This window comes from Mustela nigripes, chromosome 7, assembly GCF_022355385.1.
Source record: "Mustela nigripes isolate SB6536 chromosome 7, MUSNIG.SB6536, whole genome shotgun sequence".
Taxonomy (NCBI): Eukaryota; Metazoa; Chordata; class Mammalia; order Carnivora; family Mustelidae; genus Mustela; species Mustela nigripes.
In genome coordinates this window covers 23,573,539-23,598,800 of record NC_081563.1, presented here as the reverse complement: position 1 = coordinate 23,598,800, position 25,262 = coordinate 23,573,539, and the positions used below count along the sequence as shown (strand labels likewise).

General features: G+C 44.3%; 1 protein-coding gene across 1 annotated transcript in view; it reads left to right on the top strand.

Moving 5' to 3' along the window:
* Positions 1-25,262, top strand: part of ALK (ALK receptor tyrosine kinase) — a 673,357-nt gene that overhangs the window by 470,407 nt on the left and 177,688 nt on the right. The window contains exon 5 of the mRNA XM_059405373.1: positions 20,516-20,643. Within this exon, the coding sequence (XP_059261356.1) occupies positions 20,516-20,643 (128 nt within the window). The remainder of the gene's footprint in view (positions 1-20,515; positions 20,644-25,262) is intronic.

Sequence of the window (25,262 nt, the reverse complement as noted above, 5' to 3'; positions counted from 1 at the left end):
CACTGTCCAGCACTTAAAAAGAACTCAATAAACATTGGCTGCAAATAGTAACAAAGGTAGACTTAGAGACCCAGGTGCCCTGAAGACCTCATGTAGGGTGTTGCAACATCTCACCCAGAGGAGACAAAGCAGATTCACAGACTCATGTACAGTTGAGGCTGGTGAAAAATATGTTGGCCAAGAAGATGAACTTACTCAGAAAGCTATGAATCCTAGGCAGTTAGAAGTGTTGACCACAGAGCCGAGGAAGGGTCCTGCTGCCCTGGATGGAGCAGGCAGTGTGAGTATATACTTGGGACTCAGTGCACAGAATAAGATGTGTGGTTAATAGGGACAGCTGACACAGACACAATCAATGGGCCATGGGATGAAGAAGTAGCAAGTCCTGCCTCCTTTACTCAGTCCACTACTTTCCTGAAAATTCTGTTTTAACTTCATCACCGAGAGGGTCCATGAATTGGCTAGCCCTCTCCGTTGCCCCCAGGCTCTGCTAATGAGAAGATGATCAGTGATCAGTGGGCTTGATATCAAAGGTACTGGTCATCCCCCAAGTAGAGAACTGAATGTAAGAGGGACCTCATGTTTACTCAAGGCAGATCTGAGGACAGGCTGGGAATAACTCACTCATAGCCTCAGAGATTCTCATTCCGCCTCAAACCCTAAGGAGTCTCAGTGCAAAGGGGTTGTGGGTGGGAGGAATGGAGAATGGAGTGGTGTGGAAAAGGAAGTTCACAGGGTCAGAGTTTCTAGGGAACACTGGGGAGAACGCGGAACGGCAGATTTGGTGGCACGACGCTTTCATTCCTTCGGTCTTTTCTGTAGAAGATCCCCCACCCTTCCCTGAATTGCATCCTGGGGAACAGTAGGGGTTGACTTGTCCCAAGGTCATGCTCATCAGCGATGGGGTGGAGACATGTCACTCCGGGCCTGTTGGCTCTGCAATTATTCAAATGCTTTGCTTAGAATACAATCACAGCTCCCAGCTCTGATTATTGGCATCATCAACATCATCTATTAATGGGTTTTGAAGTCCTCTGGGTACAGGGCATTGTACAAGATGCTAAATAGTGCCAAATACAGATTCAGAAAATGAAAGATGGAAAAGAGCAGAAAGTGGACCCGGACCAGGGCTCATTCTGAGAAGCAAGCTCTAAATCAGCCTAAAGGCTTTGATATGAGCTAATCTTAAAGGGCCAGGGCTCCTAAATTCAAGAAGAGCGTTCATTATTCCAGGGTCTTCCTTATCATTCCCGTCTTCATTATTTTCAGTTGCCTATTTTAGCCAGAAGTATTTAAACTTCTATTAGATTTCCTTTTATCCTTCTTGTTAAATAAACTTTCCCTTTATCACCTATCGGCCTCTTCCAATGTCACTGTCTGCAGGGGGAGAAGTAGCAGAAATCTACCAGAACGAAATAAGAAAAGGAGGAGTTGCCTCCAAACCTGCCAGACCTCGCTGTGTTTGCCCAGTGGGCACCTTGCCACCTGGCGTTTCTACTCGATGGTACCTTAGGAACTCAGCTCCAAGTGAGGAGACACACTTTGCTGAGAAAGCCCATCACCCCGGCAGGAAACGGGCTACATCCACTGCAGAGCTGCAAACATCTGTTCTGCCTCTTTTTGTGCATGTGCTTTTAAGCTGATGGTGGGAGACAGCCTGCCAGAAACGTCTGAGTCTCCACCAAAGACATATTGCAGGTTAGAAGGCAGACGGCTGCCTTTGTCTCGAAAACCTGTTCATCAGAGTTTCCAAAAGGAACAGATATGAAAGGTTCAAATGAACCCTTCGGTTTCTCCATCTAACCAGGTCTGAAGCTCTGCCTCTCATTAATCTTTAATGAACAACAAAGAAAATGTGTCGCTGGCTAATTATTGTGTAGGATGGCAGATGCTGCACGAGGAAGCGTCCCCAGAGTCACATCATTTAAAGGGACACTGTCAAAAAGGAAGGCTTACTTCAGAATGGGTTCCCTGACCTGTAACATGATCTATTTCTTGTTAAATTAGAATTTGGCTTCTCTCTCTCTCTCTCTCTCTCCATTCTTACCATTGTCTCTATCAGGGGGATTTGAGCTCTAAGAACCTGGAGCAATTGGGTGACGGAAACCCAAGTTTGTTACCCACGCAGGGAATTCTCACCCCTGCTCCCAGAAGCCAGATGCAGGGACTTGCGTGCTGCTTTGGTTCCTATCCTGATGCCTACCTGGAATGTGTTCCACTTCCTTCAAATTCCTCTTTCCCCACTTACTTTGAATTTTCTCAGCACTTAAGCAGTCTCAACCCATGAATTACTCAATGTAACTTGCCTTCAGGCAGGAACTATGTTCCAGTCTCCACGTCCAGGATCTACCTCTTGCCTAAGTCTTGGTCGAATTCAGTGAACTTGCCTCTATTTGACTTAAGCTTATTTGTTTCTCATTCTGGATGATCTCTTTAGTACTCACAACTGCAGATTCCTTGAGGGTAGGATTCTTGTCCTGCTCCTCCTGTGCCCTACTGCTAGAACACTTGCTATGGATTTATGTAAGAAGGATTTACGTATGGATTACGTATGGATTTATGTGGTCGATGGCCATGTTGTTTGTTTTTAAAGTCCATTTTTTATACCAACCCAGCAAGAGCTATAAAATGTCCTGTTGGAATAGATTGTTATATGCTCTCTCTATACGACGAAACTAGGCTCGTCTGAGTGGACTTCCTTTTATAGCCAATTTTATTTTTAGATTTAAAATGCAAAGATCTCAATGCTGTATTTTTAGGATTCTGTTTACTTGAGGAGTGAAACTTCTTTTTTTAATTTTAAAATATTAATCCTAGTCAAATTCTAAACAAGCTGCTGAAGAAGTGGCTTGCAGTGTTTCCAAGAAGCCAACATAGGCTCACCCAAAGCAGGTCCTGGAAGACACCTTCTTCAAAAAAGCTGTGTGTTGCTGAGGGTAAAGGGGTGTGAAAGACACAGGTTCTCTTAATTTAAGCCCATGCGTTTGACAGTGTTTTCATTGATACTCTGGTATGCAGGTCTGCAGCAACCGAACACTTGACTCCAAAGAGGCATAGTGAGTGAGCCTTGTCCATCCGGAAGGGATCTCCAATAAAAACAGTAAAGGCTCTTGCCTTGACCTTTGGTTCTGGGATGCTTTTGCTGCATGCCTGAGATGGTTGGTAGAAGGAGAAGCTAACATTTGCTCAGCCCTCCCGCGTGCCTGCCAAGCTATGTGTTCATTATCTCATTTCATAGGAGGCCTGGTCTTCTGATGATTCCAAGCTTGGTAGGAGAGCTAACACCATAGGTAACAGACTCTAAATTCTGAACCAAGTCAGTTGAAACTGGCTGCAGGAAATGTTATGGCCCTGCACTCAGGTTTAAAGCAACCCATTTCTTTGAGCCACAACCTATAGGATCTGGCAGCTTCTGGGGAAAGGAAAATGGGTAATCTGGAGTGGAGGGGATTCTAGTTGATCACAGTTTAGCCTGAAGCCATGGGGTGCCCCCGCATATGGTATGATACCACCATTGTCCTAGTATCCAAGAGCTGAAAGAGCTTTAGGGCTCATCTAGCTTTATTTTTGTTGACAAATTTTAAAGGAATAAACTTAAAATAAGTCCTGAGAGGAGAATGACCACATAGAGAGGAACATCGGAAAGCAAAATGATAGAAACCTGTTATATATTTTCAAAGCACTCTCCTAGTCATTCCACCATTTAACCCTTCCAGCAATCCTGTGAAGGAGGCATTAAAACCGAGGAACCGTGAATGGAGAGGTGGAGTGACTTCCAAAGCCCCCAAGTCAGTGAAGAAGCTAGGTCCTGAGCCTGGATCTTGGGACTCTCACTCCAGTGTTCCTCGCCAGTGCCATGCCCCCTCTCCAGGTCAGCTCCCTGGCCCTGACCCCTCCCCGGGCAACTGCTGCCTGCCTGGTCTGGCCCAGAGCAGTGACAAGGCAGGCAAGGGCCATCGACACCTCTGGCTTCCAGCAGCACTTGAGCTGGGGTTCACCGGGCAATGGCTCTGCCAGGTTTTCACTCAACACCGCTCTGCCAAGCCTGCTCTTGCTGCCATCACCGATCTCTTGCGAAGCAGGGGCTGTAAAACACGAGCAAACGCAAGCCTGCAGTTTCCTGCCAGCCCGTCCCTGGGAGCTGCCCCTGCTCCCAGAAACAATACCCTGGTTATCATTCATTATTTCTACTTCTTAGTATTAAAACCCTTTTAATATGGCATTGGAGACCATTGGGGGGTTTTAAATTTCATGTCAGACCAAGATTTATGGGCCAGTTCTGAAATTTTACCTCTGGGCTCAATAATTGCAATTCTCTCTTAATCGCTCTCTTAGACACCTCTGTTAAAAGACTGCAATTATTTCCACACAGTGGCCCCCGGGGTTTGGCCGATCTGAATACTCAACTTATGTCACCTCCCTTTAGGAGGCCTGCATGTGAGATGTTAGCCATGGCTCCTGGGTCAAGACACCAGGTCTTACAAGCGGTCCCACCAAAGAGCCTGGGGTTCATAGGAAAGACATCCCCCCACGCAGGAAGTGGAGGCTGGAAACCACATGACCATCCAGCCCTGCCCTCCCAGTCCTTGGGAGGAAGCCACAGATGGATGCATTAGGATGTGAATGTTTGCCATGCTTGTGGGCCAAGCAGTAAAATCCTGAGAACAAAAAAATGCAGAGTGGGAGCCCTTCCTTGGAAAAGAGCGTAAAGCAATGTGATTAGGGGCGTCACTGGAAGGACCAAGGAGGGGAGAGATCCTTCAGCTGAGCCCCAGAGAGCCCTGTGATGCTTTGGAGAAAGTGAAAGCGATGCTATCAGAAGGGATATGCAGTATTGGAAAGTGAACCCCACCCCACCCCACCCCCATCCCCACCCCCACCAAGGAGAGAATGAGGACACTGGAGCAGCAACATCCCGCCGGGGCAGCTAAGTCCCCAAGAGAGAAGAACTGGGGTCGCAGCAAGCTCTTACCTTATTCCAATGACCCAGCAGGACAGGGTGTAGTGAGGGAGACTACAACAGGATGCTGGGGTGAGAGTAGCTAAAGGAGCCACCTCCAAGATGTCATTTAGTGCTTTACTATCTGGTGACGGCAGTTTGTATGGGAGAAATGCGTAACTCTGTATCCAGAGTCATCCGTTGCTGAAAGGAGATTTACTTATGGACCAAAAACATCTGCTTCGGTTAGGAGATAGGGGCTGGTTGGGGGCCAGAGCTCAGGCTGAGAAAGGGGGAATTCACCAAAGAGATTTGACCTCATACACTGATATTCTGAATCCTGTCCTCCTGTAAAGTCACCCAAGAGGGAATGAGACACCCCCCCAACCTAAGCAAGGAGATGCCCTCAGGCCCTCTGTTTGCAACCCTTCCCAGGCAATATACGGCTCGTCTGTACTGGGAGGCATGTTAAGTCAAGTTAAGTGACTTGATATTAAAAGATTCAGGGATATCTGATTTAATTCAATATGGGCTCCAGCCACAGGCCCACCCCCAGGCATACACCCATCAACATATGGGCCAAGTCATGGGTGTGGACAAAAGGGCCCGTTACCTTCACTCAATTCAGTAGGACACTACCAGGATTAGGCACCAGATGCTGACCCCAAGGATCCTCGTGTCTATGCTCTTTTCCTAGCTAAAAAACTGGGTTCCCTTTCCTTCTTTTTCTCATACCTTGGTTTTCTCATCTGTAAAATGGGAAGTCATGTATTATCCCTGTACTATAAGAACTGACGTTTATTTTCACCCTGTGAAAATGCCAGAGAAGGAGAAAACTCCCAACTCAGATTTGTCTCAACCTCCACCCCCCCACCCCCCCGCCAATACAGATGCCTCCCATCCCCTGCCAGTGGATGGCTCTAGAAACAGAAGGACATCATCAATCAGGCTCCACATGTACCAGCACCAAGCAGACAGCATGGCGGCCAGTCTCCACACTATGAGACCCTTCCTGCTTCCAGTAATCTTCAGGGGATGGATAGGAAAGCACCAGCCTTGGAATCACAAGACCAGGCTCTACCACTTCTTAACTAGTCCTCTGAGCAAGCCTTGTAACTCTTTATTCCACTCCACCTGGCTGTGTGACTAAGAAGAGAGCCTGTGTGCTTGTTGCCCCAGGTGACAAGGAGAGGGTGTGTGCAGGGATATGAAGCCCCTCAGATGGGAGTCATTGAGCTCAAGCAGATGTCCCATGGCCATCCCAAGGAGCACTAGCGTCATGAACCTGAATATTCTGGAAGGAAAGTCTGTTTCCCACTGAGTCCATCTCAGGTTCAAAATCTGATACATGTGGTAAATGCTATGGTCTGCCATTGTAGACCCTCAAGAAACTACCACATCTCAGCCTTCTCAGGATACTCCGTGGCTCTGAAACTATGGGATCTTTGAGTGCCTGAGGCCATCCTCCCCTAGTTCTTAAAGCAGCCCGATTGCATCCTGCCTCTGTGGGAAGTTGAGGCAACAGAGACAGTCATAGGCTTGGAATCTGACAGACCTGGGTTTGAATCTCAGCTCTGTTACTTACAAAGTCGAGAGAGAAATAGTTCACCTGCTGGGGTCTCAGTTTCTTCATGCATACAGTGGGGCAACAGCATCTTCCCCTCACAGCTTTGAAAAGGATCAGATGAAAGAGCTATGACGAATTCACAGTGTCTGGCACACATAGCATTAGTTCCCAAGGAGTGGTAGGCATTATGATACTTATAATCATCTAATAGCAGTATAACAATTATTACCATCATTGCCTGGATGACACCACTGGCAATTTTCCAAAGCCAGAGATGCTAGCCGAACACCAATTCTGCCCACATCTTTCAGGATCTACCCACAGTAGTACGGGCCACACCCTTCCTGCTCTGTGAGCACGAAGAGCCAGAGGTGGGTGTCCACCACCTGCTTGGTGCAGAGGCCATCAGCCCCTTGAATCAGAGGATCATAGCTGTTTTGAATGATATCTCTGAACCTGTCTAGAGCTGTTGGCAGAGCCAACCAACGGAGCTCCCATGAGCCAGGAGCTCCTGAGCTAGACTTTGTTTCCCAGCCTTTGTCACAGTCCATTCCCACAATCCTCTGTCCTTTGAGGATGCCATACGGTGGAGAGAAAAAGAGGGCTTCTGCTGTCCCTGCTGGTTCCGTGAGAAACATGCCAAACAATGGGATAGACTCCAGTCTCCATGATCTATGAGTACAAGGCCTGAGCAAAGAGATGGGTTTTACAACCTCATCTCTAGGAGTCAGTTTTTATTGACTCTTTGGAGGTTTCTGCTTGGTTTCCTTTTAACAAAACTGCATTGCAGGCTTACCAGTGGCTACGGTGACATTTATAATACAGTGGAAATGCAGGCAGCTCTTTCTAAGACACTTTGCATATATCTCTTGGGAGGCAGGTAAAGGAAGATGGGCTATTCCTGTCTTGTAGGTGACTGTTCCCTAAGCTCTTATTGATTAAATATATCACTGAAGGGCTGAACCAGCCAAAAAATAGGAGCCTGCTCTTTCCAGAAAATTGCAGCTTCCAGTGTATAGGGTCAGGGACAGTGTCAAAAGATTCTGAGTGTCCCGAGCTTTCTGACTGTGAATATTCAAAGTCTGAGATGAATCAGGAGAGGGGAGAAAAAAGTTGGCACCAACCCCAGCCCAGAACTTTCTGGCTCCCCCATGTGCCTCTCTCTCTAGTGCAGGCTCAGCATGTCTTAAAAGTTCCAGGTCACAATTTTGAGCTGACCCTTTGGTGTTGGCAGTTTCAGCCCAGAAATCGACTCCCAGGTGGACACAGCATTGGCACAATCTCATGGCCTCTCAAGTTGTTCTGGCTGCTGGGTTCCAAAGAGTTCCCCCATGGCTAACATGGTAGAAGCCCAAAGTCCAAATTCCATTAGTTTCCTTGAGCATGGCTTAAAGGTATGAGCGTTACCCAGGCAAATCTAATGAGCCCATGGGTTATTAGCAAGTACTTCCAAGTATCATTCATACAGTGGATCTCCCTGAAGGCAAAGGTGATATTATTCACCTGGAAGACAGAAATAAGAGTATAGGAAAACTTCCTACGTCGTTTCTGGCCTCAAGGAAAAGGGAGCTTCTTTGTTAGAAATGAGTTGTTTTTTCAGTAGACTGGGTTGCCTGTCTACTGTATCATCACATAAAAAGATAACCATTCATATGTAGCTGGTGAACATATTTTTAAAGTTTGTTCCTTCACTTAGTTGGGATGTTTTTGAGCTATCCAACAATATTCATTTTCTACAGTGACCATAACAAAAGACCACAAATTGGAGGACTTAAACAACAGATCTTGATGGTTCACAGTGTGGAAGCTAGACGTTTGAGCTCAGGGTATCAGCAGCTCGGTTGTTTCTGAGGGCCATGAGGAAGAATCTGTTCCATGCCTCTCCTAGCTTCTGGTGGCTTGTGGCAATCTTTCAAACTCCTTGGCTTGTAGACATGTCACCTGATCTCTGCCTTCCTCTTCTCATGGTGCTCTCCCTGTATGTTTCTGTCTCTATGTCCAACTTTCTCCTTATTACAAGGACACCGTCATATTGGATTAGAGCCCACCCTAATAATCTCATTTTAACTTGATCTCCTCTGTAAAGACTCTGTTTCCAAATAAGGTCACATTCTGAGACATTGGGCATTTGGATTTAAACATATCTTTTTCAGGGGGGGGATGCAATTCAATACATAACACTACCCCTTCTGTCATCCCTTCTTGGACGAGAGAGGACCAGCCAATAATAACAGATGTCACATCCTTCAAGAAGCTCTTCTAAAAGCCTACTGGGCAAAGGTAGGTATGTGTCACCCTTGTTCCCCTATAACAGTCACCCAGTTCAACCTGGGAGTCAGATGAGTAAGGGATACCAAGTTGAGTCTTGACAGTGAAGAACAGCCCAGCAGAGAAAAGGCAGGAAAGATATTTGGGGTATAAGGGACACCCTGAGCACATGTACGGGGCAGGGAAGAACTGTGGCCTGCTCTGAGAAGCACAGGCAAGTCCTGAGGGCATTGGGGAACATGGTCATGATTCAGTTTTAAAGAGATGATTCAGGACGCAAGGTATAGAATGGAACTCTCCTCTATCCATGGAGGGAGGTACATAGTTCAGGCTTTCTCTGTCCTGTGAAAAGAAGGCACATAGTGATTTCCAAGATTCATGCCAGTCTTCCATCTTTTGACCTCACAACAACATCATCATCCATAATACTTGCCACCATACAGTATGGCCCCTGTAGCAGGGCCAAGCTCCCTGTGCACCAAGGAGCTTAGAACATGGTCTTTCAGTGCTTCCGGCAATTACTTCTGCATCTGTGGATGGCCGGATAGCCACCCAGCAAAGGGCTGGGGCTGGTACAGCATGTGTAATGGAGGAATCATCTCCCATGATTCCCTTGACAAGTCCTGGCTATCCTGACCCCACCTGTCTGGGCCCCTCCAGCTTTTTCCAGCTAACCACTATCCCAGCCCCAGAATTTGCTTACAGGACTGCAGTTTATGGTCAACTCTTCCCCACCATGTGGAGTTTCCCCACAGGGTGGCTTGACTTGGCCAGAGATTTATGACTCAAATGGAGCCTCTGAGCTTGGGCATCAGTCAGCATTTTGCTTAGTGTAGAGGCTTGCCTTTGTATTGAGCCAATCAATACATCAACGCATTAAATGCTATTTAGGCTGGCTCTCTAGAGAAAGATGGACAACTGGCTGTCATTTGAGCATGGGCAAGGAGGATTGCTTTCAGGCCTGGAAAATGATGGGTGTCCAGGTGGGGGCACAGGATAAATGCCCTAATCCTAGCCCCACTCAAGAATCAGAGCTCGAGCAAGAGGCAGACTATGCCAAAGGAAGAATCCTACAGAAACAGTTACATTCCAGGTTTCAGTGTTGTCTTTATCCTTTCCCCAGGGGAGGATGTATTATAGGAAAACAAAAACAAAAGGACTACCTGCATTGAGTTGGCTTAGGAGAAAAAGAGGTGGTATTTGGAAAGAACAGATGGTGGCGAAAAGCTATTGGAAGGAGCAGAATTGGAAACCAGATTCCAGATTCCTACTGTCTGCAGGTGGGTGCAGAAGGAGTTTGAAAGGCAAAATGATCACCTGGGGCTCTAACCTGAGAAAATCCTTGGCCCACCCTGCCAGAGATTGTCTGACGAGCCTATAGAATGGGGAGCCCCACTGGGATCCCCTCTGGCACTCACTTCTGTAATTTTAAATGATTCCTGGAATGTGGCTACAACAAAACCCCCTCTTCTTCCCCATTCCTTGCCCAGAATCCAGCTGAGTCCCTTCCTGATGGGGAATGTTCAGCAGATGCTAGAGGAGGTGGTGGCTTGTGTGGGACCTAATCCCAAAATGCAGAGGAACTCAAAGAGGAATTTCAGGATCTCAGACTCTCTACTCTTGATTTGGGTTTTTCTCTCCCTTGGTTTTTTGCCTAGTAATCAATGGGACCTCCTTTAAAAGAAGAAAAAATACCAGTGAATCCTCCTATTTTTTTTTTTTTTAATAGAACCGAGAGGAAAGAAGCCCTCTAGACAACAAACTTGGGACCAATAGTTGCTTGTGAATCAAATGACATCCTTAAACATTTGTCTTTCCTTATGACTTCTAGATACCTGCTCAGTCACTAACCTCTTGATGTAGGGCCAAGGCCTTTGCTTCCAATATGGGCCTGTTGCCTGGAGTCCTGCTTTGTCTTGTCATAAAGTGTTCATGACACCACAACACCACATCCATGATTTTCAGGTTCAGTTCCTCTAAAACGGAAATAATTTTAAAACACCTGGGAAATAACCTGAAAACTTCTCAATTTTAAAGATTTTTTTCCCCCAATCTTTTCTGTTGCCCCATATATACCAATTTAAACAGCAGTCATCTGTAGTGATTTATCACTATCCATCTTTACAAAGAAATTCAGATTTTTCTTGCTCGTGTTGTGTCAGCTGAACGAGCACAGCTGGCATCAACAGGCTTGGGAACAAGCCTAACTGACTCTCCGTAGGCGTCTAACTCAGGCAATGGGAGTAGAAAGTGGAGGAGTCCTGAAAGGTTAGCAGGAACGTCCAGGAGGCACAGGGGGGTTCTGCTGAATGTGCAATGCAGAGATTGGGCTAACCCAGCAAGCAGGTTGGTCACATGGCTTCCAGTTAGGAACACTTCTTTGACCATTATTTTCCTAACAGCTGTGGCTATGACCAGTCTACACTCCTAATGATTCAGGAGCTAGCTCAGTAGAGGTAGACTCCATCTCCCCTTCCTGGCCTGTTATAGAGAATGAAGGAAAGCATCTCAACCAGGGACCATGTGGTGCCTGCCTCCCACAAGCTTGCATATTCCAACTGGGATTAGAATGTTCTGCGCGGGGGGTGGGAGGTTGGGGATCCAGGTGGTGGGTATTATAGAGGGCATGGATTGCAAGGATCACTGGGTGCGGTGAAAAAACAATGAATACCATTACGCTGAAAAGAAATATTTTTTAAATATTTCTTTAATATTTAAATATTATTTAAAAAAATAAATAAAAATAAATATTTAAAAAAATTTGAGAATTGCCAGGTACAACATAATTTCAGCCAAATACAAAAATCTTGCAAAACACTTACTTAAGTCACCTGATTATTTTAATTTAGGCTATTTCAGGAATTAATATACAGAAAAACATACTGTTGTAAGTAAAAAAAAAATAAAGTGTGTATATAAAGGGTAAAATAATAATATATTTTTAATTGGAATAAATGGTGTAGCTCTGAGAATATTTGGACTAAACTCTGTAAGTGAGTAAAAAGTGTTCCCTGATTTCATGTAATTAGTTTTGTATTTCTTCTATGTATAACAGAAGAGGTCATAAACAGAGTAATTTCTATTTTGTTTTAGATGATTTGTCATAGAAGTATGAAAAACATATCCAGGCTTCCTGCATCCTGTGTAGGCTACTCAGTTGACAGCCTAATTCCTGGCTACAACATACAAAGATAGTCAATTCCTGTCACAATAAAAATGTGTCTTGAGATCATTTAAAAAAAAAAAAAGAATGATCTGGGGTCTGAAGAGGGGAGGAATAAGGTAGTCTGGGGCAACATCTAAAAGAAGCCAAAATATTTCTTGGATGCATCCTTTGCTGCACACCGTTGTTCTTTAGGGACTAACCACCCTCAACCCACTAAAAAGCCCTTCTAATCATTTACGTTTAGCATAAATGTAAACCTGTGTGCCATGTAGTGGGAAGCGTGAGCGTTTTGAGATAATGTGTCTTGGGTTCATATTACTTCTTACCATTTACTACATGGGCAAGTTGTGTAAACCTCTCTGAGCCTCAATTTTCTTACTTATGAAATGGGGGCGATACTCTCTGTCTCGTGCGTTTATTGTGAATATTAAATGAGATAAAGTAAAACAGCTTTATTTATGGTCTCCCTTAAGTCCCTTCTGGAAAGACAAAGAACTTAAATAAACATGTGCACAGACCCACCAAGCTCTGGGCACATGCTCCCTGGAATATCTGCATTTGTACATTTTGCCTCTTCGCCTGCACAGGAGGGAATGAAAGAGGCCTCAAAAATCCTCGTATTCTGGGGTGGAAGTCTCACTCCAAATTTCCCAAATCCCACCACAGGGTCAGTTTCCTATCCCACTTTCTTCTAAGGTCTCTCCCTGAAAGGTCATCTGCCACCCTGGGTTTAGGAGAGAAGAGAAACATGAACACAAGGGGTTCTTGTGACATGCCCCCCATGTCTTAACTCGTGCCGTCTGCCCAGCACCTCTGGAAGGTTCTATTATTATCCCCACGTCTTAATGACAGAACACTGGCACCGACATGCTGGGTTAGGTACCTGGTCAAAGGTCACAGGCAAAAAGAGACAGAATAGAAATGATAAAACCGGAAATCTGGCTCCAGAGTTTGTGGTCTTAATATGTTTCCTCAAAAGGAAGAAAAAGGGAAGGAGGGAGGAAAATTAGAAGACGCTCAAGGGAGGTCCGGATAAGGAGCCTATTCATTTTGTCTTTGCTCAAAAGCTTGATGGAGGAATTAGGACAAACAAGCTTGGGAACATTTTCTTGGCCCCCAATCCAGGAAAGCCCGGCAAACTTCCAGACCCCTGTCACCTGTACAGCATGTCTGATGTAAACCAAAACCACTCTGCAGCTGCCAATGCTAAGTTCTCAACCAAGTCCTCCTGGGGCCCCAGTGAGTACCCCCTTTGCTCCAGCAGAGACATAAGCCACTCTTGGCCTCCAGGCAGCTCTTTGCCACCATGGGCCAGTGGGAGCCACATTCCAGAATCGACCTGAAACCTCATTTCGACCCAGACCTGATCCTCCCCAGGGTACATCCGTCTAACTCTGAGGAAGCTGTAAAGGGCAAGGGAATAAGAAAGCCAAGGGCGCCTGAATAAAAGACCCCATGCCCCATACCAAGTATTACTAGTATTATTACAGAAAATTAATAAGCAACAAAGGACTTCCACTAAAATTTACATTGATCTGGCATTTTTTCCCCTGCTGTCTCCCATAAAAAATGCTCTAAATGCAGGCTGATTTAATGGAAACGATAAAAAATTAGTGCTGAATGGTTTATATTTGCTGCAGAATTTAAGGTATATTTTAAGGAAAATTTGAAAGGTAATGTGTGTGTGTGTGTGTGTGTGTGTGTTTTTCTTTAGGATAAGATGAGGGAGAAAAGTGCAATTGGCTTTTTTTTTTTTTTTTTCCTGTACTGATCTAAACGAACTCCCACAGGCTCATTCTTGTTTCTCAAGAATCTTCACACCTTCACACGCACGCCTGGACACTTGTCAAGAGAGTCTTAGCAGAGAGACACACGAAGGAATGTCAGCAACAAGGCCTGAGCCTCGACAATGCTACACTCACTAATGATGATAGTTGTGACACTGAGCTCTACCAGATAGGGACACGCTGGTTGTTTAATTTATGTGGCTCCCATCATCCTCTGCTTAACCCAGGGGTTTGGCTGTCTTGGCAAGGGGCCTGGTCACCACGTGGATGAATTTGCTTTCATGACCACTGCAGAACATAAGATGACCACATCTTTTGGCTTCTGGCCCATGTCGTATTCACCAGGGCCAGCAGTGAGAACAAAGCCTCAGGAAGACCCACTTTCCAACCTCAAGAAGCTTAAAAGGGCAGTTTCAGATAGTGTACCTAAAGACTAATGGAGTCGTGCTAAACTGAGTTTAAACCTCAGCTGGGAGGACACCTGGGTGGCTCAGTCGGCTAGGCAGCCGACTCTTGGATTTGGCTTAGGTTGTGATCTCCTGGTTGGGAGATAGAGCCCTGCATAGGGCTCCCTCTTCAGTGGGGAGTCTGCTTCCCCTCTCCCTTTTCCTCTGTCCCTCCCTCCACTCATGAGCTCTCTCTCTCTCTTTCAAGTAAATATATAAACCTTTACAACTCAGCTCGAAGCAGAGTATGCTAGAGGCCTCCAATAATAGTAACTGCTGTTGCTGCTCACATTGATATACACAGTGACTTGGCGTAAGGTTGACCTGCCTTGTAGAGGACATTCCCACACCAGACAGGACCTCTTCCAGTGGAGCACCCAGATCCCTCCATGTCTCAATTACTTTAATTCTCTGAGTCCCTTCTTGGGTTCTTGGGTACTTGAGTAAGAGCTAATTTGACAGCTACTTCCCATGGTCCTGCCTCTTTAAAGAAGGAAATGGGGAGCCAAGAGCTATGGGATGAAGCAACCTGCAAACAGCCCTCAACCTCCAAACTTTCCCAGTCCTTAGATTCCTCCTTACAGGGAAGGCATCATTATTAGCTGAATGGACGATAGCTAATGAATAATGAATTGGCAGGAACTTTCAGATGAACTCAGCTCCACTAAAACACAACTTTTATCCAAGAATGTCATAATCTTGTCTGATTTAACAGAAATGTGTTCATGTATTTGTTCTCTTGTTCAACAAATATGGCATCTAGAGACACAATGATGAATGACCTACTACTCTTAACTTTATGGAGGAGTGTGAAAGACCTAGGGGATCTCCTTCCTATATAGACCAATGGAAACCATTGACTCCAGGCAGCCTAGACCTCCTGTTCTCAGAACACACAGTCTATATGGCCTCTTCTCATGTGCTCATACCAACCTCTCTTTCTGCATTGCCCTTTTCCCAATTCCTGCCCTCCATAACCCATCCTCAAGTTACACCTCTCATGATCACCCAACCTGGGACATCACTTTGCCCTCTAAGCTTTAAATGTACATAATGCCTATGCCACTCACTCAGTTTTCTATACTGCCATTCATTATAAATGTTGGTATTTACTTACTCTTTCTCACTAGTCTGTGAGTTCCAAGAGTGCCAAGCTAAATCCTAAACCCTTAGGATCCCCAGAGCATTTAATACTTTTTTTAGTGTGCAACAAAACTCCAAAAAATACCTGAGAAATGGAATTCAATCCAACAAGTTCTAACCAACATCTAGACACAAGGCATCTTTCCACATGCCCCAAGAAGACAGAAAAGTAAATAAGAGGCTTTTACTGTAAAGTGAGATCAGTCCCCCTGGAGAGCTGTGCACAGAATGTTGACCTCCTGCTGTAGTCACTAATATGTTTTGTTGTATGGGTATTTCAACACAGTTTCTTTGGGCTGTGCTTAACACATGAAGATCTGTTTTAAAATGAAGACTTCTTTTCTGGCTTAAATAAATAGGGTGTCTGCTATTAATAAATTACGAATGCTTTTCTCCCTTTCTTTTTCCTACGTTCCTTTCCCCCTTGAGTCTTGTAAATGAGTGGAGATGCTGATAGTTTCATGGACCAGTGCCATTCCATAAAGAAAGCTGTGGTCTTCTGTAAAAATAGCTTCCGCTATTGAGATTCCCAAAAGGATGTTCCTTTGCATACCTCCTTCTGACAAATCCTCACAACAGTCCAGTGAGCTAGACATTATGATTTCCATCTTAAAACTAAGGAAACTGGGGGTGCCTGGGTGGCTCAGTGGGTTGGGCCCCTGCCTTCGGCTTGGGTCATGATCTCAGGGTCCTGGGATTGAGCCCTGCATCAGGCTCTCTGCTCGGCAGAGAGCCCACTTCCCCCTCTCTCTCTGCCTGCCTCTCTGCCACTTGTGATTTCTCTCTGTGTGTCAAATAAATAAACAAAACCTTTAAAAAAAAAAAACTGAGGAAACTGAAGATCAGAGAAGTTAAATTATTTGCCAAAGTTCCCTTAGCTAAGTTGGTAGTGGAGCTGAGAACTGACTCCAGGCCTCAGGACATTCCAACAACTAAAACCATCTCAGAAAGGCATCCCATTGAATAGCAAGTAGGGTTCCAAGGCTTGATTTGGGAGCCAACCCCATGTCAATATCACACCCTTTAGAATAGCACACAGCAGCAAAGTAACACACATTCCTCTCTCTTATCAACTGCTCTGTATAGTCCTCAGGGGCTATCAAAAATTTCCCCTTCCCCCTGGACTTTAAATAACTCTGTGCCTCCGCCCTCTGTGAGTCACGGATGCTGACCCTTCAGTCTCATCAGCAGCTTGCTTCACATCAGATGTGCTGATGATTTCCTTTAAACATGTACAAACTCACCTGGTATGGAGTGGGCAGAGACCTGACGATGCCCCTGACCATGTCAGAGCTTCTTAGGATTTTCTGGTTTGTGTGTGCATTTTCTGATGATGTATTTTACTATGTGGCCTGCCTGTGTATCCTTAAAACCCAAACTGGTGATTCTTCTAATAATGCAAAGTAGATATCTCCCTTTTTGTTTTCAGGATTCCAGTGATATGGAGTGGTGACTAAATATACAGACTGAACCATAGTTTGCCTTGTCTCTTGTCCTTGTAATCTGGGCGCAATAATATACTTGACTTTGACCTTTGATATTCAGGTCACCAAAGGTGTGACCTTGGGCAAGTTGCTCCATTTCTCTGAAGGGCTGGAACTTCATCTCTTTATAGGTGTAAATCTGTAATTCTTTGACTAATCATTTCTTCCAACTTCTGTAGAACATTATTTGTGCATTACAGCTTTCAGGGCTTTCAGAAAGTGTTTCGTCACTAGGCCTCCTACAAATTGCTAGAGAAGTATAAGCACCAGATCAGTAAGGGACCCTGGAGAACTTGTGATTCAATCCTTGCATTTTGTTAACAAAGAAACTAAAACCCAAGGAGGTACAGGAACTTACCCTAACCTGTGCAGATATAAAACCAGAACCCAGGACTCAGCTCTCAACTGAGTGGCCTTTCTATCTATTATTTTTAGTCTCCAGGTCAAAAATGGACCTTGATATTCACAAAACAAACAGCCCTCCTAACTTTTTTTTCCCATGAATTCTAATTTATTCAGTATGAGGTAACCACTCAGCAAAAATGTGTGGTCTAGTTTGTTTGGTTTTTTGTTTGTTTGTTTGTTTGTTTGTTTTTCCCCTTGGCAAATTCACACAAATTTGGAGACACTTTCTCTGGTTGAGAATACATGGATCAGAAAACATGCAGAATTTCAGACATTCAGAGTAAAGGGCCTTGTTCAAAGTCATCAGATACTTGAGGGGCAGAGCCAAAACTGGAAGTGGAGAACCCTAGAGAGACAACTGGAAGATAATGGATGGTGACAGGCTGACCATTCAGTCTTTCTGGCTTCCCAGAATCCAGATGGACCCCTCACACTGTCACATTGATCGATTGGCGCACCAGGGCTAAGACAGCCACAAATCCCCAGCCCATGGACACAGCTGCCCGTTGGTCTCTAGGAGGATCTAGGTCAGAAGATAACCCATCCTCCTGCAAACACAAGTAGAGTTGCCGCAGCCAAAGAGGGAAACAGAACCCGGATACAGGAGTTTCATGAGTGCTGGGATATGAGCAAAGAAAATGGAGTCAGAAAGAAAAGAGACTTGCCTTTGCTTTTCCTGGGGTTACTGCTGTCTCTTAAACAAAGCTGACCCTAGGTACAAGCTTGCCCTTTTCTTGTCCCAACTTCCCTGGTCATAAAATACATGTTTGGCAACTGCTTTGAAAGTTATTAAAGCTGCAGCCGTAAACTATGGGAGGCCAGAGAATTTCAGACAAAAGTTATTGCATCAGTAACTCAGAAACTAATTCCTAAAACTCTTGACACATTTATCCAGAGGGCTAGTGCCAATATAGAAATGGAAATCATTGTCAAGGGCCACAGTGTACCTGGAATTAAAATCCATCATTCCTTGCAGCAGAGAGCTACAATTTTTGCAGACTGTGAATAGTCAGGCGTTTCTCTACCATCTTTCCTCAAAAATAGGGTTCATTATTTTTTCAGAAGGACAAGAAAAATTCTGCTCTCTTTGTTTTCTTAAGAACCCCACGTTTACATTTTCTTTTCATGTATTTATTTCTTTGACAGCTCCACATTTAAACAAAAGGCCTCCTTTTGCTTATTCAAGTGCTCCGGTTTTATTTTGGATAGAAATCCTGCTGGGTACCGTAACAGGGAACAAACTTTACAACAGCAATAATCCCTTCTACAGCGTCTATTGTGGGGAAACTTAATACACTTGTATGAAATGGCTGAGGCATTGGCTCCGGTGATCTGAATTAACTACAGAAGAGCATAGTTAGAGAACAAAACTACCTCCTTCGCTCAGCAGATTCCCACTGCGTGCCCCGCAACGTGGCAGGACTGGAGACTCCAAACAGGGGCGCCCCACGGAAAGACCACGGACTGCCTTAGGCAATGCCTTCATCACCTAAAGGCAGCAGAGATGGGAAAGATGAGATGAGATCCAGTGTTAACAAGCAGATGGAGAAACAGGCTCTCTGAGGCACTGCTGGAGGACTGACAATATGCTCAGACTTTCCAGTGTGCATGCACTTGAACTTGGGCTCTATGAATTTGTCCTAAGGCAGTATTTACAGAAGTGCACAAGGCTAGCCTCAGTGCGATCGCAAAGAGGAAAACTCAGAAGCAGTACACAAATCATTAAAATTGCAATCATTGAACTCATCACATGGTCTGTTTTTCTCATCTCCTGACATACCACTGAACGGCAAAGTCCAGTCACGTTGAGCACACGGGAGACGGTCTCATTTGCATAAAAGTGTAAATAAAAGGCTACACTGGGGTGTTGACTATGGTTATCTCTAGATAATGACCTTCCGGGTGACTTTTAGTTTCCTTTGCCAACTTTGCTGAATGGTTGGATCTTTAATATTTTTTTATGTTGAGCATCACTTTACACCTTGCAGGGAATGGGTGCTTTAAATGTTTGTTTGTTTGTTTGTTTGTTTTAACAGAAAGTGAATCTTCCCTAAATTCCTTTGCACTTGTACTGGTCAGCCTACCGCAGACCTTACATCGTGGTAGGATACTATGAAACATTGTGAGGGGGTTATGGGTGTATACATATATCAGACCTCATCAAATCATACCCTTTAATTCACCAAACTATGCATTTTTAGGACATGCAATTGATCGTATGTCAATCATACCTCAATAAAACTGTTTTTTAAAGGAAAAAAAATATGAAGTAGTCCAGGTTATTTCCATTCACCACACAAAATGTCGACATAACTATATAGGTTTTAAAAAACCTGAATCAATGGCGGAAAGTAAATTTGATGTTTCAATCAGTGACAGGAGGTTATTCTAAGAGGTTAATAGCATGAGTGAGGTGTAAAAAATGTTCATTCAGCTTATTCTTTGCTCTCCAGCAGTGTCCGTATCCTTGATCATAGATGGCTGTGGAGCTCACCGTTCGACCTTCTTCTATCTTCTTCTGTTTGCACCTTTTTGCAGAGTTCATACCAATCTTAGGTACCTTTTACCCCCAAAATACATGCTTCGGTGCACTCTAATTTTTCTAAAGTAAATAAATAGCCCTTGCTCCCTTCTCGTAAGTGACCACAGAGCAAACTCAAGGGTTATGAGACTTTGGGATCAGAATAAATTCTGAAAGCCAAAATTCTTTCCAAAGATAATAACAAGTACACTGATACATGTTTTTGAAGAGTATCCCTTCACTCTGCCAGCAGATATTTTTTTTTTCTTTTTAAGATTTTATTTATTTATTTGAGAGAGAGAGAGTGTGAGAGAGAGAGCAGGAGAGAGCATGAGAGGGGAAAATGCTAGAGGGAGAAGCAGACTCCCTGCAGAGCTGGGAGCCAAATGCATGTCTCAATCCTGGAACTCCAGACCGTGACCTGAGCCGAAGGCAGCCACTTAACCAACTGAGTCACCCTGGTGCCCTGCAGATTCTTAAATACATATATTCTCTTCCTGTCAGATTAACTACTAAAGCAGTCTGAAGGTCTGCAATTGCCTAAAAGAATATCGAAAGAAACACCAGTGGCTACAGTGGGTTTGAGGAGCGGGTCTCTGGGTTAGCTGGACAAAAAGGAAACATTTGTGTTGCTGTCAGAGTTGTCTTTCTCAGAACCTCTTAGGGTTGCATCTGGTGGTGTCCACAAAGAGTGGACCCAGAAATCACTACAGAATCTCTGTGCAAATTAGGTCTGCCTCTCATCACTGTTTCTCTCTGCTCTTCCCCTCTGCCTCCCAATGTGACCAGATGGACGGTGCTTCAGGGGAGAATTGGACGCCCAGAGAATCCCTTCCGAGTGGCCCTGGAATACATCTCGAGTGGAAACCGAAGCTTGTCTGCGGTGGACTTCTTTGCCCTGAAGAACTGCAGTGAAGGTATCTGAATCTGGCTTTCTCCTCCCCTCCTTGAGAGCTTGCTGTCTTTAAAGTATGTCCATAACCTGCCAGCACAATTAGCTGGGTATATGCTTGCTGATCTAGTAAAGTCTACAGGGCCATGGGGCTGGTTCTATGCATAGCCAAGTGCTCCACAGCCCAGCTGATCAACTTTCAAAGATTAAGTATAACATTATTTATACCTACTTACCTTAAAACATCATCAAACAGGATATAGTCTTTGTTAGAGAACGTATCATCGTACCTTCTCTGGCTGCCAGATGCTTTCAGCTATGTTGTTTTGGTTTGGTTTGGTTTGGGTTGGGTTGGGTTGAGTTGGATTGTTTTTTTATTGTGAAAACTTCAAATGTATGCAAATAAATAGAACAGTGCAGTGCCCCACATATACCCTCAACCCAGTTTCAAAGATTACCAACATTCTACCATTTTTCTTTCACTTGTATTTCTACCCACTCCTTACCCCACCAACTTGACGGTGATCATTTTACTTCTTTTTCCTGAGGCAAAGTTTATGACTAAGTATTTTTAATGACTTGATTCCTGCTACTATTAAGGGGTGACTTGAGAAATGGTTATATATGAAATCTTCTGCTTATTTTGTAAATTAAGGCACGATCTGCTCTGTCATTGAATTCCTTTTGCGTAATTCTCATGTTCAAGATGTGTTACCAAGAAAAAGCAGCTGTCTCCTGAAGAATAATTTGTTGGTTTTTTTTTTCTTTTTGCATTTGTTGCCAGGAAACTCTGAACTGAGTGCAATACTCAATCACAGTAATTATATCTGTATAGGTTTTTGATAAGCTTATTCCCCCACCCTCTAAAGAGTTTTTGACCTTCTACTCTTGTTTTCAAGATCACCTATGTATCTTTCATTAGACAATGCTTCAAGTCTGATTGGTAAATAGGGGGAAATCAATCATCCATAGATACATAAGGTTGACCTTTGCTTGATTGTCCAGAAGACCTAGGGTCATAACATTAAACATCCTTTATTGGTTCCCACATGTGGAAGATTTAGGAGATGGGCTTGAATTATACAGATCTTCAGGAAGAAGTTCTTTTCATTATTGCTGCTCTTCTGGCCCTGCCTCTGCCCAGAGGTTCAGAGGGAAGGGAGCTCTTCTGTGTGCCGTGGAATCTGTGGTCTGAGAGGACCAAGAGTGAAGTATGGAAAGGAAGGAAGCTTATGGTGCTCCTAGACCGAAATTCTCAATTTAGACGGTTCATGAACAACCATGAAGGCTCATAACACACAGAAATCTACTGCATGTAGAGGCCCAGCTTTGAATCTTGGGCCTCTTAAAGGTGCTATACAAAGGGGACTCCCCCAAGAGATCCCTGACCACCCAGTTTCCTGTACTGCTGTGCTTCTTCACTCATTGTTAGTCTTGCAAGAACTTTCACAAAGTGGGTTTTTTTCCCCTTTAAAGAAAACGGGTTTATGTGTGAGAAAAAAGAAAAATAATCATAATGTGATAGATTGAACTTCAGTTCTAGTTGAAAAGGTGGTTAACCTATGATGTGAGGCAATGTATAAGAAGCATGTGATTTGGGAGAAAGCCAGGAGCTTGTACAAATATTTCCATATCCACAAAGTTGATGGCTCTGGACATCATCAATCCTTGCTGATGTCAAGAATCTGTGTACCGTCCCAAAGAGGCCACCTGTTGAAATGGAGCCAGTTAACAGGAATGTGACGGAGAGAAGGTATCCGTTCCTAAAACTGGCCTAATCTGATTTGAGCAATGGCAGGAAAAGGGAATAAGAGACTACAAAACCTCAGCTATCAGGCCCAGCCCATCCTCCTGCAAAAATTCTTTATACCTCTGAGTCAAGGCTCTCAACCAGTTATGCACATTTTTCCTCCCTCCCCCCTACAACTCCCTTTCACCTCCAGAATTCTTCCTCTGAATCTTATGTTGCATTTGCAGTGAGTTTATTGCAGTGTTTCAAAGACCTGTTTCTTGTCTGCCTCTCTACCCTTATGAAAGCAAGAGAGTTGCTGTCTCTAACTTTCTTTAATGATCCAAAAAGTATGTCTTCTGGCTGGACAATCTCTTAGAGGGAGGAGAAGAGAAATCTGTTTCTAATTCTGTAGAGAAGGTAAATTGGCCAAGAGACTCAGGAAAGTTCTCGTCCCAGCTACCTTCCATCAGAGGCTCATGTCTAAGAACAGATTGTCTCCATGGAGAAGCAGACGTTCTCTGCACTCCTTCTCTGATTTGGACTCCTGTGGCCACCAGTGGCTATGAAGAGATAAGTGTGAATGTGTAAAGCACAGAGCAGAGAAAAACAAAGGGACTTCTGTGTTTCCTGAGAACATCTAATTCTCCTTCCCATCGTGGAACAATTTCAGGTGCACATCAGTTGGTGTGGACAAGTTGCAAACATAAGAAGCATCCTAAAGCTACACTCACATTTTTAAATGGAAAGAGTTATTTCAGAGGTACACTCAAGGCTTATTTGATGCAGACAAATGTCTGCATTTTCTGATGTATTGCTTTGATCAGGTCATGAAAGGAAAGAGATAAGGAGAGAGGGGTATTCTCTTTGAGAGGGTGAACAGGGATGGTAGCACATTAGCCCATGTTATAAAGAGGTCTACAGAGTGCCAGGTCTATTTTCTGATAGTAACTTTGTCCCTTCCTGATAAGACACAGGCAGACTATGAAAGGAGACACATCTGTAGAACTCTACAACTCTTCCTTCACCTACGTAAAGAGAGGCGCCATTTTAGTTATCCGGAGAAGCCTTACAGGGGATGTTGGGACAATTCTCCCTGCAGAGGAGATGATACTTATCTGTGAGTGTCATCAGGGCAGAGGCCCTGCCTCTTTCCTCTCTGAATCCTGACAGCTATCACAGTGTGTAACGCTTAATAACTGCCCAGTTAAGAAGCAATAAAAGCCAACGTCAACAGAACCCTTACCATGTGCAAAGGGATGTGCTGATCCTTCAAAGTGTGTTATTTCCTGTGACCTTTACCATAATGCTATAAAGCAGGTTTGTTGTCCTCATTTATAGGTGGGGAATCTGAAGCTCATGGAAGTTTCAAAAACTTGCCCAGATCATTCAGTTAGGGAAAGATAGAACCAAACTCAATCCCAAGTCAGTCTGACCACCAAGCCGATGTTTTTGTCCACAGTGTTCTATCAGCTTACTGAGTGCCTAGAGGCTGGGCTTTTAAATTTGTTGCCAGAATCTTAGAATTATCTTTGACTCATTCTCTTATTCCTATATCCAAATGAGCGAGCCCTGGGCTCTAGACTTGTGGGTGCTTTTCATCCTATCCGTTGCTATCTAGATGCTACTGTTGCTGTCTCTTGAATTTATCCTTCTGACTTCATTTCCTCAGCAACATAATTTTCCCAGGCCTTTGTTGTGCAGTCGTGGACTCTGACAGTAGCCAGCTGGTCTCCCTGATATCACTACCCATCCTTCACACATTGCCACAAATTTTCTTTCCGTGTGGCACTTTCATGAGACCTCAGTAACTTCTCATTGCCTCCCACATCAGAAATATGGGGGCTAGACTGGGCCCTCTCACTCATTCCTGGGTCCAGTAAAGTGATGGGCTAGAGATCACCCAGCTGGCTGGTGGTAGAACTGAGAGTGACATCAAGGCCTTCTTGACTCTGACATTGGTATTTTTGCCACTGCTCAGTCCTGCCTGGAAAGCTCCCTGTGTCTCTGCCTGACTTCTAAGCTTTACAATCTGGTCTCAGTACCTGTCCAATGCTATGCCTTCTGTTCTCCCACATCCCTGGCCCTCTAGTCAGACTGGTACAGTCTATAGAAAACCAGCTTGGTCCCTTCTGTTTTGAATGCAGATTCATCATTTAGGATCCAATATAGGGCCCAAACCCTCCAGAACATCACTCACAGCCATAGAAATTCTTCTCTGAATACTTTGCTCTCTACATCTAAATTTAGTAGTTGTTTTACAATTACTTCCCAGTTAGTCATTTTGGGGCCCTAATTTGAGGTTTGGGATCTTGTCTTATATTTCTTTTATTTCCCCAGGGGACAGTTAACACAATGCTAAACACATAGAAAATACTACTTAAATACTGGTTGACTGATTGTTAGTTAATCAATCAATTGATAAATGTGGCTCCTGCTTTTATAGCTTTGGGCTATTACCCTACTCCTGCCAAAAAAAGGTAGCAATAGGTGGAAATTGCTTAGACGAGGTCTTTCCCTATTCGTAAAAAAGCCAGTATGTATATTTGGCAGTGATGGGAAGGATATCAGCCCCCAGAGACCCATGCCTAAAGAGACCAGGGACCACATCCCTAAAGAGGTCATTGCCCATGTGGCAATGACCAGGGAACAGGGAACCCTTCCCTGTTCTATCTAGATGCTACTGTTGCTGTCTCTTGAATTTATCCTTCTGACTTCATTTCCTCAGCAACATAATTTTCCCAGGCCTTTGTTGTGCAGTCGTGGACTCTGACAGTAGCCAGCTAGTCTCCCTGATATCACTACCCATCCTTCACACATTGTCATGTGGCAATGACCAGGGAACAGGGAACCCTTCCCTGTTCTATCTAGGGAACCCTTCATCCATTGACAAAGAACTGTCTTTAGCAGACAGT